The 18,495-nt window shown below is 36.7% G+C and overlaps 1 protein-coding gene across 2 annotated transcripts in view; it reads right to left on the minus strand.

Moving 5' to 3' along the window:
• Positions 1 to 663: 663 nt before the first annotated feature.
• The window catches only part of LOC100741879, a 35,967-nt gene continuing 18,135 nt past the window's right edge, over positions 664 to 18,495 (minus strand). For both annotated transcript variants that reach the window (XM_003493916.4, XM_033323965.1), the window contains exons 2-3: positions 16,250 to 16,343; positions 664 to 6,286 (exon numbers count right to left, since the gene is read on the minus strand). In XM_003493916.4, coding sequence (XP_003493964.1) covers positions 5,655 to 6,286; positions 16,250 to 16,343 — 726 coding nt within the window. In that variant the 3' untranslated portion in view covers positions 664 to 5,654. The remainder of the gene's footprint in view (positions 6,287 to 16,249; positions 16,344 to 18,495) is intronic.

The raw sequence follows: 18,495 nt of genomic DNA on the forward strand, positions 1-18,495 counted from the left end.
GCAGATGAAAAGACAAATTATCTGGAAAATTGTTTTTCGACGACAAACGATCGTTGTTTACAATGTCATCTCTCAAGGTACTGTGCTTGAGAAAAGTATGATATTTCAATACTTACCGTGGAAACCTTTTGTGTACACCGACGGCCATAGGAATTAGGTCAGTTGATATTTGATACAAATACATATATGCCTTTCACTTTTATTTTCTACTTATTTTATTATGGATCTGTAATTTTATTCGCGCCACACATACACGTCTTGCCACGTAGAATACTACATGAAATAAAATTCGTTCAATTTTTCCGATAAATATAACGAATAAATGTTCTAATATTTATGGTCAGCAGTGTATGTATTAGACGTGCTATATAAAATATTTTGAGCTTTCATTAGCACTGTAAAAAACAAACCGCGGATTTTTATGCGTTTATTGAAAATTTGAGCATGCCTAGAGTACACGTAATATGAAAAAATGTAGAAAACATTGAAACTCTTTTCGATATTCGATACAACACCCTTTACGATATCTAGTAAATTAGACAACCTTCTACGTAAGTTCCATTTTGTAAATTATGTGTATAAAAATGCAAATTCGCATAAATATCCGCAGTCTAATAATGATGCATGATTAATCATCGTGGAATGGAACTATGAAAAAAAGAGTTTAATTAACTTAGCGCTCGTTTATTTACTGGTCAATGTTATCTACAATGATTTATTGTAAAAGTAACAATAGTCGTATATAAGTTAAAACGATATATTACACATATGTACAAGTGGTGAGTCGATCCTGACTCGATCTCGTGGAAACGTGTTCATCGCGAATATTTAGAGGAAATTGTCGTTCAGAGGAGGCACGCGATTTCATCTTCACGCTGCGTGATTCATTTTTCCAGCCATTTTTGAATAAGCTCGATTATTAAAGAAAAAAAACAGATTCTTTAATATTCGCACAATGTTTCAAATTATCAAAGATAGGGAAAAATGTTCGATGAAAGTGAAAGTTGTTTAATTTCATAAAAGTAATTTAATTAAAGATCTGAATTTCTCTCTTAATTGCCATCTTTAATGGTTTCAATACTGTATTACACGTATTGTTAAATTCGTATTGGAATGTGCAACTAGCTATTAATAATTTTATTCTAAAAATAGTAATTAAGAACATGAAAAACATTCAAGTATTTCATTAAATTCCCCATTATGGAATCAAACTACTTTTACATGAAATATTCGTTCGCAATTTTATTAGTTAGAAAAATAATAGTGCGTCCAGTCGTCCTCGATCTTTACGTTGAAAAATATAAATTATAAGTGGGCTTAAATTATAAGAAAACGTATATATAAAAAATTTAACTGTGCATGAGTCCATAGAATACACATAGTATTTAAAAACACATAAACTGCACGGAAAATACCTAAAAATACATAAAGAGTATAAATATTTGTTTCAATATTTAATAAGTGGAAAAGATCTCTTCTCTTCGATTTCATTTTTTAAATCATGTGTGCGAAAGTGTAAATCTGCACGAGTATTCTAGCAGTCTAGTTATAACGGATTGTAATAGATTGAAATCGAATTTTTCAATGAAACTGCGTACACAGTAATTATTTAATTATAGTCAAACATAGGCATCGTAAGGGTTAAAGCGTAAAAATAAACGAAATGGAACGTCGTCTCCACGAGATCGATGATCGTGGCAGAAAATTCTCTCTGGTTCTTCGAGCGAGTGATTCGTGATCAAAGGTTCGATCGTCGATCGAAAATCACTCGCCACAATTTATGCTCCGATTTACGACTTTTTCATCGATCCAATGTCGACGTTGAACAATTGTCCTCGTACACCAGGAACGATTCGTCGCTGACTTAATCATCTAGAAATATTCTATAAACCTATCTAATCGATGAACTGTCTTTTTAGAATTCGATATTAGCTAGCGTTAAATATTTTTGCCGCTCCATCGACGACACTGGATCCCCCAATCGTATACGAATTTTTAATCGGAATCGATCGAACATTGCATTGCACTGTTTTTCCTTTCCTTTCTTTTTTTTTTTTTTTTTTTTGTAAGTTCTTGAGCATTTCTGGTTTGAAATTAGCGTGTAGAGTAAGCTTTACGAGTATAGCTTACACAGATTTTTATGCGTTTATATGGAAACTGCACGGAGTGCACGTAATATGAAAAAATGTATAAAATGTCCAACGTATACTGCTTTCTATAATATTTGGCAGGCAAAACAATTTTCTACCGAGAGTTCTACTTTCTTTATGTTTATCTTCAAAAATATGAATTTGCATAAAAATCCACCGTCTATTTATGGGGTCAAGATTTACGAGCTTGACTTAAACGGAGGCACTTGGTAAACTTTTGGAAAAAATGTTGAGAAAACGGGCACAAATGCGATGCAATATTCGAACGATTAAAAAACTTGATAATTTCGAATTATCACACGGTTACGGTAAAATAATCTACAAGTTTGTTCTAGGAGTATTTAGTTCTGATTTCAACGGACGTCTCTCCTCGCTTTTCAACCCTTCAAATGTGCAAAATCAGTCGATATCGATAAAACTGACGCACTAAACTGCAGATGTTCAAGCAAATTTGCATTGGGGAATAAAGCCAAAGGAATACAACTTAGATAGTTTGATAAATATCATGATGGATATCACTTTATATAGTTTATATGTTTTTGAACATTATGTACATATTTGAACACTAAGATTTCCCATATTTGTATAAATATCCGCGGTAATAAAAATAACGTAACACGATGACTATGTTGTTTAAGAAAACTGAAATGTGCAGGACACTATATGAAGTGTATCCGTTCACTACTCCGGAAAAAAAACAAATATAAAAGAAAATCGTTTTTATCAAATCTAAAATTTCTTCAATCGACCTGATCATTCGATCGATCGAATTATTTTCGTATCCTTAAAAATAATTGAACTCTTTAATATCTTGCTTAACATGATATTTCATTGTTTGCAATATTGAAAGGTTAAAAAGTCGAAAGCGATACACGATAAAAATCTACAGGTTTCTCTTTGTCGACATTAATTAAGAAATTCTGCCCCGTGGGATGTTCAGCCCTTTTTTTTTCTCTCGTTCATATCGATCCAGCGTATGAACCCCTTCGTATTGACATCGTTTATTGACATTCGTTTTCCGTGGAGTGAATCTAACGTCCAATGGATCGAAAGCGTGCGAGAAAAGAGAACTATTTCCTTAGCCTAACACGATAAGGGTACAATAAATAATATAAAAAAATAATTAAAAAAAAATAATAGTAAAAAATGGAAAAGAAAAATAATCGATAATGCTAGTAAGGATGGCGATTATAATATTATTAACGACAATACATGAAAACCAGTACAAAATTGTGCTACTAAAGAAAAAAAAATGATAAAAAAGGTGGCTCGCTTTATGGTTGGACGAATTAATAAAAAAGAAAAGTATGCTGATTTGGTAATTGAATGCAAACACGTGAATCTGTACACGCCATTGGATGTTAAGTTCATCCTCCTTCTGCTGTATCATCGATGTAGGAACCTGAGGAATCGCAGATCTATCAATCCACGATCGTCTTTTAGCCAGAAACGGAATATATCAGTGACTGTACAATGCCTAGTAAAAAACGGAATCGTTTTGTCGCTGGAAGCCTTCGTCAAACGTGAATCTTAACTCTTTGAAGAGTATAGTACTTAGTATTAATTAGCCTAGAGTTTTTAGAATTTTTGGTTGATTATTTATTAAATCGTGTAACAAGTTCATCTGTCTTCTGATGAATATTCTCAGGAATTTTATATAAACATTGTCTATATTAGCTGGTTGATATATGACAAGTGATATAATATAAATATTGCTTATAATTCTATTATCTAACGATAGTAACGAAGGAAGAACAACGTTCTTGGATCTTCGTGAAATTATTCCTGTTTCCTCTATTATTTCGATGCTCGGAAAATTTTGTTCACGGCTAATCGTTAAATAACATCAAGAATGTGAGTAGATCAGTTATTAAATAACTACATGAACATGGTAAGTTGCTCGATTCAATTGCAAAGGATAAATCGGCGATTAAATAGCTCTTATATAAAAGTAATCTTACATAAAAGTTTGGTGCTCTGTGAAGGAAATGCGAACGAACTTATTACACGATCTAACACTTAATTGTTAATTTTCAGGCGAGGAGAAAGGTCGTAGAAAGGGATTGACGAGCGGGCGTTCACTTTTGACGTGCGACAAAGCTATGAAGAAATCAGTCGCGCGACATTCTCACGGTAATTGCTCGACGAGAAAACTCGTCCTGAAAAAAAGTTGCCCGGAACGAAGCCACAGCCACATCCTCCAGAAAAATCTATGGAGAAGTTCGAATCTACTTGACGAGCACAGTGTCTCTCTCACGGTGCGCCGTATGAAAGCGTCGTTCACTTTACAAACACACGGTGAATGCATTTTATTCTGAATGGAAAGAGATTCTCCTTCTTCGTTTCGTCATGTTTCCTTCTTTTTATTGTGACAGGAACTTCTCTGCTCGAGCAAAATCGCCAAGGTGCGGACGATCACGAAGCTTCCACTCGAGATGATTGAAAAGTGAATGTGGGACACGAGGCTTCCAGTGTATAACCATTGAAATTCGCAGCTGAAGTCCAAACTTTAAGATATCTCAGAAGAGAATATCAACGATTTAACCTTTTCTAGATTTTTCTTGAAAAGGTTTTCTTGAAAAGTGGATAAATACAGCCCTGTTCATAAGTGAGCCTCTTGAAAGCCAAACTGATCAACTCCTGCTTTTATTTAAATTATGTATTTCTCAATTTTATCACACAGATACGTGATTAGTATTTGAGTTTCGAAAAATAAACGACTTATTTCCATTAGTTATTTATTATATGATGATATAATAATCATATGACTTAAATGACAGCGATTGTAACATCATTACTTTTTCGTAGTTCTCATTTTATGGAGTTGATCAATGTATTAGGACACTTTATGGTTCGATATAAAATGCGATAGCTGATTCAAATTATCAAGGAAATTACTAATTGATCATGATTTTGTACTTGAGAATTTATAAGAAATATTCGTACAAAGTACAGAAAGACTCGTAATATTTTAAGGACATGTTTAACTCGTTATTATGAAAAAAGTTATATGTAAAACGAACTTGAGATAATTTTGCACATTAGAAAAATATCTCATATGTCTACGTAGGTTCCAAACCAGATAACAATCTTCAAGGCTAATCGCTTTACTAATCACTTGTTAACAATCTCAACGTTTAATAATCTTCCAATTAATTTTCAAATTCACTCAGTAAGTGGCCTAATACTTCCCAACCGATAATGTACATAGTTATTAATCCTCTTATAAATTCCTCCACCCCGAACCCATAACTACACCTATTACCAAAGACTTCCTTAATTCCACAAGAATCTGACCACCTCCGATCATCCATCCCCACATTCATCTTTCAACCTCCGCTTCCGAACAGGAAATACCCCCTCGTTTCCATTCTGTTCGGCTCGCGATTGCCCTCCATCACTGGGAGCGTTCCTATCGGTAAAAGCCAGACGGGCTTCCCTTTAAGAATAAACAAAAATGAAAAAAAAGAAGTACCTCATCCGATAAAAATCAGAGTGACTCCTTTACGTAGTGTATCGAGCGAAGGCGCGTTCCCTTTGGAGTTCCAGATGATCCTTCATCGCCACGACTGTAGGATGATGAGGTGGCAGTCCCTCGTCCTCCACGAGATATCTGAGGGCTTCCGTAGCACAGGCGTCCCAGCCGGCATTCCAGGACGCTGGAACCTGCTCGACGTCGCTGTTGCCTTCATCTCTTTCCTGGTCCATCCTCAAACGGCCCTCCAAACATTGATAAGGCTCGAAGATCGCGTGTTGTTTGCCAAACGAATGAGACGAATCTTGTCTCTGACACTTATCGGCCACGCTGTCTCGATAACAGCTGCTTCCTTTCGGGTCTTCGACCTCATCAAGGCAACTGTGTTCCAGGTAACTCATCCCAATCAGCTCCATTCGATCCCTATCGAAGGGATCACCTCTGGCCAGGAGCCTGTTCGAAGTCTGTTTCTGATGAGATTGCTTCAATTCCTCAGCCAAAGAAGCGGCCAACTGATGCAACAGTCTGACGTTCTCGCGCTGGTCTTCCTCCTCGTCCTCGTCGAGATCGTCCAGTTCGACACCTTCGTCCTCGGAGGACGACACCAGGTCCTCGAGATCCTCGTCCACGCCCAGTAACGTCAGCAACCTCTCCGCGGCATCTGCGCAGAGACCCAGCAATGCATTTGCGTGTGTATGTATGTATAAAGGTTCGTACGGGGGCGAGTAGTGACGAAGTATGGGATTTTGAAAGTTTAGCAATCCAGTTTGCAGTTTGTCTTTCGAGAGTGGTTCGTGAAAGTATTACACTTGCAGAAACTTTCTTAGATTTTGAAGTTTCAGGATAGTTATTAGATGACGTGTTTGTGGTTCTTCGTTGTACTGCAATGTTTACGAAACGTTTGTTCGCAAGGAAGCGCAACCAGTCATTAAAAACGCGATCCTAAAGAATCACAAACACGTCGTTTGCAGGAAAGTTTTACGAAGTTCTGTATGAATATGAGGTTCACAGAGGAAACATGTAATAGGTACAGCTTTGTTAATTTCCTGACTTTGGTCTTACGTTATGATTAAATGGAAAGATTTTAATTGATATGGTAATCTCGAAAGAAAACAGTCTGTTGGATTAAAAGGTGAGTCCGTTGAAAACGAAACTGATAAGTTTGGAGGATACCAAAGGTGTAATTATTATGACCAGCAATAACTTGAAAATTTTGAAGAGCATGAAATAAAAAGATAATTTGGAAATCCCAATTATCCCAATTGATTGACTGCTTCCCCGTAGAAGATAAGAAATTTGATTTATCGTGTCCTTTCCTGCAGTCGAATTAGCTGTGCCATCTATCGTGATCATATTGATAAAATTTCTAACCAATCTATAAATATATATGGGAACTACCGGTGAAGAAATTTCAATAAATCGAAATGAAACTTCAAAACGCTTTACGTAACACATATGATATACGGGTAAAAACTTTCTACGTTAAATGTTCGAATGCTTTCACGAGCGACTGTACGTCGTTCCTCTGGCAAATTCGCAAATTTCCACGAATTATCGTTCATACAGAGAAGAGAATTTTTCCCCAGTTCGCAAACGCTGATTTTAAAAAAACAAGGGAGAAAGGGGAAGGTAAAAAGAGAACGATCGCTTAAATGATTTATGCAAAACCAGAACAAACTTCCTGAGGGACAGTTAAACATTGGTGATGAGTAGACCGCGAACGTTTATGCAAATTAAATGTTTTCTCAACGCAGCTAAGGAAATAAAACTTAATCAGAGATTTGTTTCACTCGCTAAATGTTACAACGAGCAAGTATACTTAAGATATTTTATATGTCCTTTCACGTCATACGATTCTATTCATTTTCGCAGTTTTAAGTTTCCCATAAATGCATAAAAATCCTTAGTTTACCGACGAATTTTTGTCAGGGATCGAGAGAGAGAGGGAGAGACAAATGAAGCAGAATACGTGAAAAGCCATAGAACTCGATTCTCGACTCGATAAAAGCGAGCCTCGCGAAAGAATCAAAGAGAATCGCCGACCGGAATTCGCCTCGAGTCTCGTGGCCCGGTTTCGCGTCTCGTTCCTGTGGGAATCCTCCGCCATGAACCTCCCATGGGAACTACCTGTCGCTACACACCCCGTCATCCGTTCCTGCGAATCATCGAATTTCGCACGAGCCTCCTTTACTCTCTTCCCTTCTCTCTTATTCGTTGTAATAGTGCCCAACCATATTCTGTATATATACATATATATATATACACACACACACACACCCCTGTACGAGTACACCCTTCTGAGAACCCTCGACGAGACGTCAGGTAGGGCCAGTTCGTTACTCACCTATTCCTGGGAACGTGGATATCGTGGACATCCGGAATATGGTGTTCGATTAAACGATATTTCGGTATAGGATACCTTTTGGGAAACTGATGGGAGAGTTGGTAGATGTTTCGAGGAGAATAGGATGGTGAAAAAAATGAAATTAGGTTTCACAGTGGATATTTAATATGAGATTCTTGACTCTTAAGAAATCACGTTCAAACGAATTCTAAAACAGATGCGTTTGTACAGGTGAATAGTCGATCGTTAGGTCTAAGTTAAAAATTAAATAATTTGTGAATCTAAATCGATATTTTAAAGCACTCTTAGGGATAAGTATCGTGCGTGATTAAACGATCATGGGAATTTGTGGGAGAATCAGTGTTTGGAGGAGGACGAGGTGGTAGAAAGGAGATCAAATCTGATTGTGAGCATCGGGTAGGAAGTATCGAATGTTTGAAAAGTCACGTTTAGGAGTGTATAACGATAGAGTATAAATAAAATTTTATTTAAATTAGATATAAATATTTACGCAGAGTTCGTAGAATTAAAAAGATAGTCTACCAAGTGTATTATATCTGAATAAGGGAGATTAAATAAGTTGGGAATTATTACTTTCCAAGGGATGAGAAGCGAGAGGATTGAACAAGAAAGTCTGTTCTTGTTATGAATTATGTAACAACGTGTTGGGGTTGGGAGAATAGTTGGAAAGCAGAATTTGCGTTCGTTTAGGGAAATGGTGTTTGTATGGATATATCGTATTTTCCTGCACGGTAAAGGATGTTGCTTTTGATAAACGAGAGGGTGGAGGGAATATCCTTGGCGAATGTTGGAAATTGCACTTGTACCATTTCCAGCAAAACATAATCAAATCTGATAAACAAAATTGATCGAATCACAGAAACCAAGGATTTTAATAATCTACTTGAACTAGAATTTGCTGTCCTTTAATTTAAAAATTGAATGAAAGTTTTATTATTATTTAATAAAATACACAATGAAAGGTAATTAATTAAATTCAGATTCGGTAAACATGCTGAAATTAAGTTATGGGGCTGTAACAACATACAAGTACAATAAGTACAAAATGTAGACAATAACTACAAAAAGTTATATCACTTTACTACTAAAAAATGTAATGATAAAAATTTAAAATTAAAATTATAATTTTATATATGTAAATAATACTTTTAATTATAATTTAGACGAACATTAATTAGGCAAGTCGAGACAACGGCCAAACGGGTCCCGATTAAAATCTCGATTCGCGTACGTAGATTAACAAGAAAATTATTTGAGAGGAACCAGTTGAGATCATGTCTCACGAACCAAACGATTTTTTCTCGATACGTAAATCGTTCCCTTTTTTTCTTTTGCTTTTTTAAAAAGCCTCGAACGTTAGTCGCTCTCTTCTTTTTTCCTTTCATACGATCGACACCAGTGCGGAGTCTGGACCAGTCAGAAACGAGTTCATTGTTTTTTTCCCACCGGACGACAAACCCCCGGGACGTGGACGCCGGACGTTCCCACAGGGATAGCCAGATTTAAATGTCTCCTTTCTATGGTCTCTGAGACGAGGAAAAGTTGTATGGATTGAGTTAGGTTAGTCAGAGATTTAAAGGGCTTGAAGGGTAAACAACGTGTCCATGTCCCACGGATATGATCTATACTGTTTAAAACAATTACAGGATCACCTCCTTGAACGATTCTATTACCAACTGAGTCTATCAAACGTTCTATTGTTGAACAGGCGAACAAGAACTATTCTATAGATTCGGTAAATCGATACGTTTCAGGCAAATCAAATTACATCACCATTGAAACAATTCAACTTTCACGTGATATATTTTTCACTGAAATCGTTATTACACTGCGAATATTTGGAATTTATATTTTTGTTTTATCTATTGGATATTATCATAAGGGTTGTGTGCATTCTTTCACCTTTAAATTTCTCGTAAACGATACATAAAAATTCCTTTGACGCTTTCATACATACAGAAACAATCACATTCAAAATTTCCCTGAGTACTTTCGAACATTTAAAAAATGACCGTAATTGACTTTGAAACTGACGAGTTGTTCCCGTTTGAACTCTATTGATTCAAGTCAAGGGACATTAAAATAGAAAGATCAATTAGATTTTCATGAATAAACACTTCCCAAATCACCCCACATAATAAAAATATAAAAGTTACCTCGAGTTATAAATATAGCAAACTTGAATAATAATAGGAACGATCTCCCTTTTCGAGAATAAGGAAGGTATACCATAGATAAAAGTTTCATAAGGTCCATGTAAAATGTTCTTCCACTCATCGTTAGGAAGTCAAGAAGACGGATGATGATAGCCTGATGGGAAAGAAGAATAAGCCCGGACGTCTTCTGTCAACTTATGACACCCCTTAAAGATTCTTCGACTATTGAAGATTACGTAAAGACCGTTGGAACAAATTCTCCTAGGGTGAGAGAAAACGTTCTTCTGGAAAGATTAGCGGTTCCATTGGGAAAAGCAAGAAGTAGAGATGGGTTGAAACTTGATTTTTCGATTGATAAAACTTCAATTTTCCTGCTCGTTCGTAAAATGAAATTAAGATCAGAGAATGAACAAGAATGTGCTCTTAAAGTCTTAAGATCGTAGCAATTAAAACGATCAACCCAGTAAATGTAAACGCAAACTCAATCGTATTGTCTCTGTTATTAAAATAAAGACAAATTCATATCGTGGTAGTACTCTGGAAAATCAATCACGCGAATCGAATTTAACGTTATTTATCGTTTAGAGGGATTCGAATGACGAAAATGGAACGGAGGTTCGATTTTCCCGCGTTCTTTTCGGTTTCACGGACTTTTCATCTTTCAAAATCAAAAAAACTTTCATCGCAAACAAATTTCGACGCGGATTACAAATAAGCGAGAGAGAAAGAGAGAAACGAAATTTATAGATCGTAAATCGCAGCGAATTCGATCCGTACGGCTCTTTCTATTATTCAGCCACCTCTTGGAACAGAAATTGCTCGGCTGCCGGAATTTTCGTCGGAAGATTGAAACGCCTACGGTTGTAAGCGGCCGAAGCAACTCGCCGAAGCGAGCCACCATTAGCATATAAAATTCATATTTCAAAAAGGGGTCAGTAGATTCGTACGCCCGTAAGCGGAAAGTTATTTTCCCCGTGTATAGCGCACGAACAGGCATCCCACCGCTTTGTGATTAATGGTAACGACCGGCAAAACTTTAATGAATCTTATAAATGGACTTTGAAACAGTCGAAAAGAGAGAGAAAGATGATGTCGTTATCTGGTGTCCTGATGTTGTCCCGGAAACTGGGAGCCGTTTTAACTCTCGATACCGAGATGGTAACGAGACCAAGAAGCCCGATCAAGCCAGTTGAAAATTTATTTCAGACGGTTAAGGGGCAACGATTAATGGCGGAGATGTGTTAGAATCAGGTCGATCGATTCTGTGTTGCAGGCTATCGAGATCTTGATAAATTAATATACGGTGGCCTTGGTGTATAATAATCTTGATTTGGATTAATCAAGTTGTTTAGGTTCGACTAGCTGAATGAAAAATAGAATATTAATAATTCTAGTGAAGTATATGAATTAGACGATAGATTAAACTTTCAAATAAAATCAGAATAAATTTTGTTTTTACTAAACGTAAATTTTATGAAATAACGTTTTACGAAATGACGTCCTAGATCCAGATTAATCAAATTGCGATTATTTGATTAATTTCAGTAAAACAGATGAGCCTCGATAATTCTAACGAAGCGTAAGAACTTGATAATGGATCGATGTTTCTTTTCCGGTAATCTGAATTTCAATTTATCAAACTCAACTCACCTAAACGAGTCGAAAATTTTATTTTTGAGAGAAGCTCTATCAATCTTACTCTACTTATCGAAATTAGTTATAAAAAATTCATTTCTTTCTCTTTTTTATATTATCAAATGTATATGGAAATAGCAAGTCGTCGACGGGACACACGGGGAAAGATCATCGAAATTCCCAGGCAGATTGATGATAGGGGAAAAATTGTTGGCAGAAAAGGCAGGACCCTTCCCCATGGCCCTTGGAATAAAAATTTTCTAGGATTTCTGCGCATCCTACGAAAGCAGGAACGGTTCGAAAAGGGATCGAGAAACATTTCTATCTCGCGTGAGACTGCTGGAGAGCAACAAATTTCCCATATTCCTGGGGAAACTCGATTACCTTTGTTCTTTGACAAAAGAGCCGAGACGACGAACAGTGAGCTCACGAACAGCAAACCTACAGACGCATCGATAAGTTATTTACGCGACAAGGCGAAGCCCAGAGGAACGAAATTCACGAGGACGTTCGTAAATTGGCAGAGAATCGAGAATCGTATAAATAAATTTGATTTGATAGAGTTGATGTGGAAGATGATTGCTAATAATCATTTTGTGCTGAAGGAAGCGACGCAAAAATAATTTTGAACTGGTTATATCACATGGAAAGTAAAAGTTCCAGTCCTCTCGAGACCGAGCTTTCGAAGATTGCCAGACAAAGCTTTCTTTTTATCAATTTCTTTTATTAACGGTAGGAACATATCTGCCTTGATCAATTTAGAGATCAGTTTTAACTAAAACTAAAATTAATTCGTGGAATATACTAATTTTTAATTAGATCATGCCTTGTTAAGGTACAATTTTGTGTATATGCAAAACAGGGCATAAACGAAGCTTGTCGCGGTAGGTTGAAATGAGAAGCTTGAAATAATTACCGTTTGAGCCAATTAAAGACGATGGAAGAAACCAAGGAAGAAATTTCGATCGCAATCCCTGTCGACCCTACAAATTATCGATCGAAGACGATGGACCGGAGAGACCGGTAGAAGCAATTAAAAGCAACCAGAAAGAATTTAAAAAAAAAACAGAAGTTTTTGGTAGCTCGTCGTGAAACCGAACGAAGTTGGAACTAGTGATGAGAATGACACTATATATATTGATACTCAACCAATTTATCAGTATTAAAACACTTGCAGAAAATTAAATAAGTTTGCAAAATCATTGGGGTCTTCTTAAAATCTTTACGACGTATATCATACTATATAGTGACCCATCAAAAATTCAGATATTCTTTGTTACAGTAACAATTTTAGAAATAATCAAATTAATTTTGGTATCTCTATTAAATATTTTACTAAATTCTCCATCGTATTTTTTATTCGCTTAAAATTGTCTCAATGAAGTTTAATTCTTACGTAATACCTTTTTGTGAACTCAAATAATCCTACCATAGGGTTATTCAAGTCATTCGCTCGATTTTGATTATTTTTTCTTGCCGGACGTATGATATACGACCCTTTCTCATTCTTTCATTATTACATCTAAGACTAACGGTGTGTCTCGAAATACGCAACGAGTGCAATGTTGAAAATCGAATTTTAAGACGTTGAAGCCTAGCACGTGCAGTTGCGAAAGGATTTCCACGATTCCTATCTTCAGGACTAACATTGGGAATAGTTCTTTTCGTTTGGTTTTACTTGACAAATTTCCAGAACATTCGTTACGTCGTTGAGAAATACTTTTTAAAAGCTGACGTCGATACATGTACCAGATCGAATACGTTTAGCGATATTCAAGCAGCTCTATTTTGCTATGTCAATCCGGTATCAGTTCAAACGTTATGTAGTCGCGATCGATACGATCGTGGATCGTTTCGGGAAGATCGCGTGACCGAATGTTCCACGTTGCCTCGAGGAATCCACCAGCCACCATTCGAAAGTGAAAGACAGGCCGAGCAGGAGGACCGGGTAATTAGGAGCGATTACCGAACGCGTTTAAGTGGACAGCTCAAATCGCGGAAGGGGAACAGGCGAGGTTGCTTGATTATAAAGTGGTAAACCAAAGGTATACTTTGTCGTAAAGTCATCGCGCGAGAACCAAGGACGTAATTACACGAATCCTGGGATCCGGACAATTTCGCCTGGTCGAAATAATCGCGCGAGAAAATCTCTTCTTCGCCAAAAAGGGAATCGCCTCGTTCCTTTTTCCTTCGCCCCTTAACCGTTCGACTCGAGGACTTTGACTCTTTCTGACCGAGAACACGGAAGCTTGGCTCCACTTTTGACAATCTCGATGTTATTGCATCTTCTGCGTCCCTTCTGACCGGTCCAGGACGGATTCCTTTGACTTTCTTTCTTTGTAAAATTGTGGAAGATTGCCATTCTCGTTCGAGCAACCTCGTTTCTAGCGAGCTTTAGAATAGTTTCATCACCTTTCTTGGGATTTGTTTTATGGCTGAAATTGTTGGAGTTAATAGTAATTAACTGGTATTAAAAAACCGTGACTGACACATAGGTCGAGCTTCGTTGAATCCCCCAATGAAATGGGATTTTTATATGGAAAAGTTAAGACATTGAAATCATGTATGAAAGAGAAGATTCTCAATTTTGAGAAGATATATGTAAAATAGGATTTGTAAAAGGATAGAAATATTTGTAGACAATGAAAAATTTCGACGATTGATGAACTATACGCAATATGTCGGAAGAAGAACAAGGATTATATGTTTTTGTATTGCTGCAATTATAGCCGCTGTTTCGAAGTAGTCGTTACAAAGATATTCAAAAATATATTTCCAAAAATCATTTATCGATCGATCCTAATGTTGCATATATTTATGTTGAAGAGATATTACTGTGATGACTTTTAAATTTTGTAAATTGAAGAAGAATTTACTTACAAGCCGAGGGGTTGGAAAGATTCCTCGATCTTTCATCCCTCGACCGACACTAACGGAAGTAATTAACCATAAACGTCACATTTTTTTCTTACATCACTTGTCCTCTTTCTAACCATTCTCGTCTCCTGGAAGGAATACATCCGATCAAGTGTCTGACACGAAACGTTTTAACGATACGCTTACAAGGCGCTACCTGGAAGTGGTTTTCTCTATGACTAAGCCAGCACAAAGTGAAAGACCGTGACAAACAGTTTTCTCTTGCGGCTGTAAATAATTATTCTGTCTCGGGAATATTAGGGTGAAAATATTCCCCTTTTGTGCGGGATAGCACAGTAATTGCGTTTCTACCAATTTTCCCCGCAGCTGAACGTTTATTTAGCTTAACAATTTTCGAGAGCCACCCCTTACGCCCGCGAGCACCCATCCACCCTCTTCCTCCAGCCTATCCACCGCACAGGTCTCGGCGTTATTCCGCCTCGTTACACGCGAACCTACTCTCTTAATGCCGTTTTCTCTACCCCGCTATTCTACGACAATCTAATTAACGAGCAAATAAACTGCACGAATGCACTGGTTTCACCGGGACGGAAAGGGGGTGTAAAACAAGAGGGTAGTTAGGAATAGAAATGGAAACGAGGATATTCGAAGGAGCATTTGAATTGCAAGGAACTTGTTTGCAAGCTTTATGAATGCCTCGAGGGATAATAACGTTAGCTGAAGTGAAGAGAACTCTCGAACGAAACATACACAAGCTCATACAGGTATTTGAACAATAGAAGACACCTTTTATGAATATATTATGCGCGTTGTATGAAACATTTTGAAACTTCAATCGTTGAGTGATATAAAGGAGATAAAACAATAGAATGTATTGTAGCTTTATACAATGGTACAAGATAAGGTTCGTAAAATAAGAAGACAATAGAGAGACACGATAATTTTACAAAATGAATTTATATTTGATAAAAGCAATGTATATATATGTATGATACATAGAATGTTATCGATATGGCAGAGAATTCTCAGTAAGGAAGCTACCAAAATTCATGTTTTTATCATTTTAAAATTTCTTTTATCCGTCACTGTATTTAGTCGAAGGAGTTTTTAAGGGTGCTTCAGGATTTCATTTCGAGGAAACAAAAATGCAATTTGGGATTTCAGGTATGAAATGAAAAGTTTACTCACAACTTACCTAGAGTTGTGAATATTCCAAAATCAACCGTTTACTTGAAGGAAATGGGAACTATTAATGAACCAGAGCAACAGACGTCGTGATCCTCATCAACAGTATACTATACAATTTGCTATACTTGGACAATTTATTATAAGTTTATTTTATGAAAGATCATTATTATCAGAGTGGCTTTTCAGTCGTTGCTAATTAATTGGATTGTTAGTGCCACGATTGTTGGAGGAAAATTCAGATTCGTGTACATTTTACTCAATTGCACCCCTAATTGCGACCCCTTGGGAAGCTTCCCTGTTTAAACGAAAACATCCTGTTCATTGAACCGCGGTCTCTTCTTTATCTATAGGGAAGAGAGAGGAGGAGAGGGAAACGTGGGGTGAAGAATGAAAGTTTAATTACCTCGAATTGTCAGGGATGAATCCGCTACGTCGGTTGCCAGATCAACGAGCTCTTCCAACTCCCCTCCGTCACCCTCGTAGTCCATCATCGTCTCCTGAAATCAAAAGTTTCTTTTTACGGTTCGTCGATTCCATTCTATTTATCATCTAAATTTTCAATGCTAGACCTAAAAATCCTTTCAGGATTGACTTTAACGTTCAATGATATACTTTAACGAATACAATTTAACAAATGAAACCACCAAGCAAGTATTATAACGAGTACTATACTTTGGGTGCTTTATATGTAGACTTTTATAGAGACCACAAAATGTACTTGTACGGTATTGTATTTCTAATTACATCCAAACACGTTAAGTTTCATGCGACTTGATAGTACACTTTCATGTGATAACAAAAATTTAATGTATTTAAATATTTCTGGAATCACTGTATATACTACGTGCATTCTGTGCATTTTTACAATTTTAAATTTTGTATAAATCCATGAACATTCTAATCTACAAATGTTCACGTACGTTATCTAAAAGAAACGAAGGAAAAATAAATAGATAACTAGGAAAAAGTAATTTCTCTTTGAGTCCTTAATAAAAATTCGCTTCTGAATAGCTTAAAATAATCAACTATAACATTCCACTTCGTAAAATAAATATTTCACGTTCAAAACGCGATAATATAGGAAGAATTTAACGTTATACGCAAAAGTGTTAAACTCGGACGAGACTGCTGTTTAATACGGGCATAAAATAAATGATGCGATGAACCGTCCCCGAGGGAATGCAACAGAGACGTGATACGCACGAAAATTGACCACGTTTGTACCAAACCAAGAAAAAAAAGACATGCTGGTTATGAAAGGGAAGAAGACAGTTGCAAAAAACAAGTAATATCCGTCAGGGGGTTTAACGAGATTGCGCGCGGTTGTCGGCGCTTCCTGTCTTCCAGAACGTTGATAATTTTTAAAAATTGAAACGTGCAAAAGCGCAGAGAAACCGGTCGACCGGTGTGGCGGTCTCGTTAATGTAGTACTTCGTAATCGACGACCGTACGTTGTCACTATCGCTGCGGAAATAACGCTTATTTAGAAGAAAATTCCACGATGCCGATTGACTCGGCGGTAAACGCTTAATTATCCACTCCATTTACCATAAAATCCCTCGCTCTGCATCAAGAGACGCCAATACGTGACAGCATCCGTTCGTTAGGCGGCACAAGTTAAACGTAGCGTCGTGAAATCTTTTAAGCTGACCAAAAACGCAAAAAGAGAGGGTACGAAGAGAGAGAAAGCCAAATAAAACCAAATAGACCGCCTGCAAGAACAAGACTAACCGAGCGGCGACATTCTGAGGGAAATTGTCGTGTTACTTTTACAAAGGTACGAGCACATCTGTGGATAGATTAAACGGAACGGATCTAGTCAGGACATTTGAAACGCTTTCAACAGCTTCCAGTATGTTCACAATCGTATGTACCATAAACGTTTCAACACACGATGCACATTTGCCACGACTTCTCAAAGCTAGATCCTAGGTGAGAAGTTAGATTAGAAAAACGATCGATGGATCAGAATTTTCGGATTGGTGCAAAATAATGATCGAAATAAAAGTTTGCAAGAGTTATACAAAAATAATGAAGACAATTATGCGTTGACCCCATAGTATCCTATTAGGGCCTCTAATATATATGTCCATTTCTTTGGGTATTCGTCTGAATAACATTGATGGATACAAGTAACTATGAATATAGGTAGAAAATAGACAGATAAATAGGTATATATAGATTATACTGGACTCAATCTATTCGTTGCATAAATAGAAGACAAAATTTAATTTAATTACACAAAATTGATGGACCTATTATACCATTGAATATGTAAATTCTTTATAATATAGCATTTCAAACGAGGCAGTAGTTCTTAAAAATATCAATAATTTTTTAACATTTGTTCAGTTCTATATAATTTTTTTATTTTATATACAGGTAATAAAAATAGCTATTAGTGTGTACGTTCGAAACGTGTTGACCCAGTCCAATATATTTTCCGGAAGGTACTTTGGTGATTAAAGGTAGTCATATTGTGCTAGCAAAATTGGCGAGGGTTATCGGTAGAAAGGAAAAGTTACTTGGTGCCAACGATGCAACATAGTAACCCACTACCGTTGACTATTTTCTCCTTTATTGTCCGGTTTCTGTGGGTCACTGGGTATGAACGCGTTTTCCCAGATACGCGCACCCTCGTTGTGCTTG

The sequence above is a fragment of the Bombus impatiens genome, unplaced genomic scaffold (assembly GCF_000188095.3).
Source record: "Bombus impatiens unplaced genomic scaffold, BIMP_2.2 scf_1417, whole genome shotgun sequence".
NCBI classification, from domain to species: domain Eukaryota; kingdom Metazoa; phylum Arthropoda; class Insecta; order Hymenoptera; family Apidae; genus Bombus; species Bombus impatiens.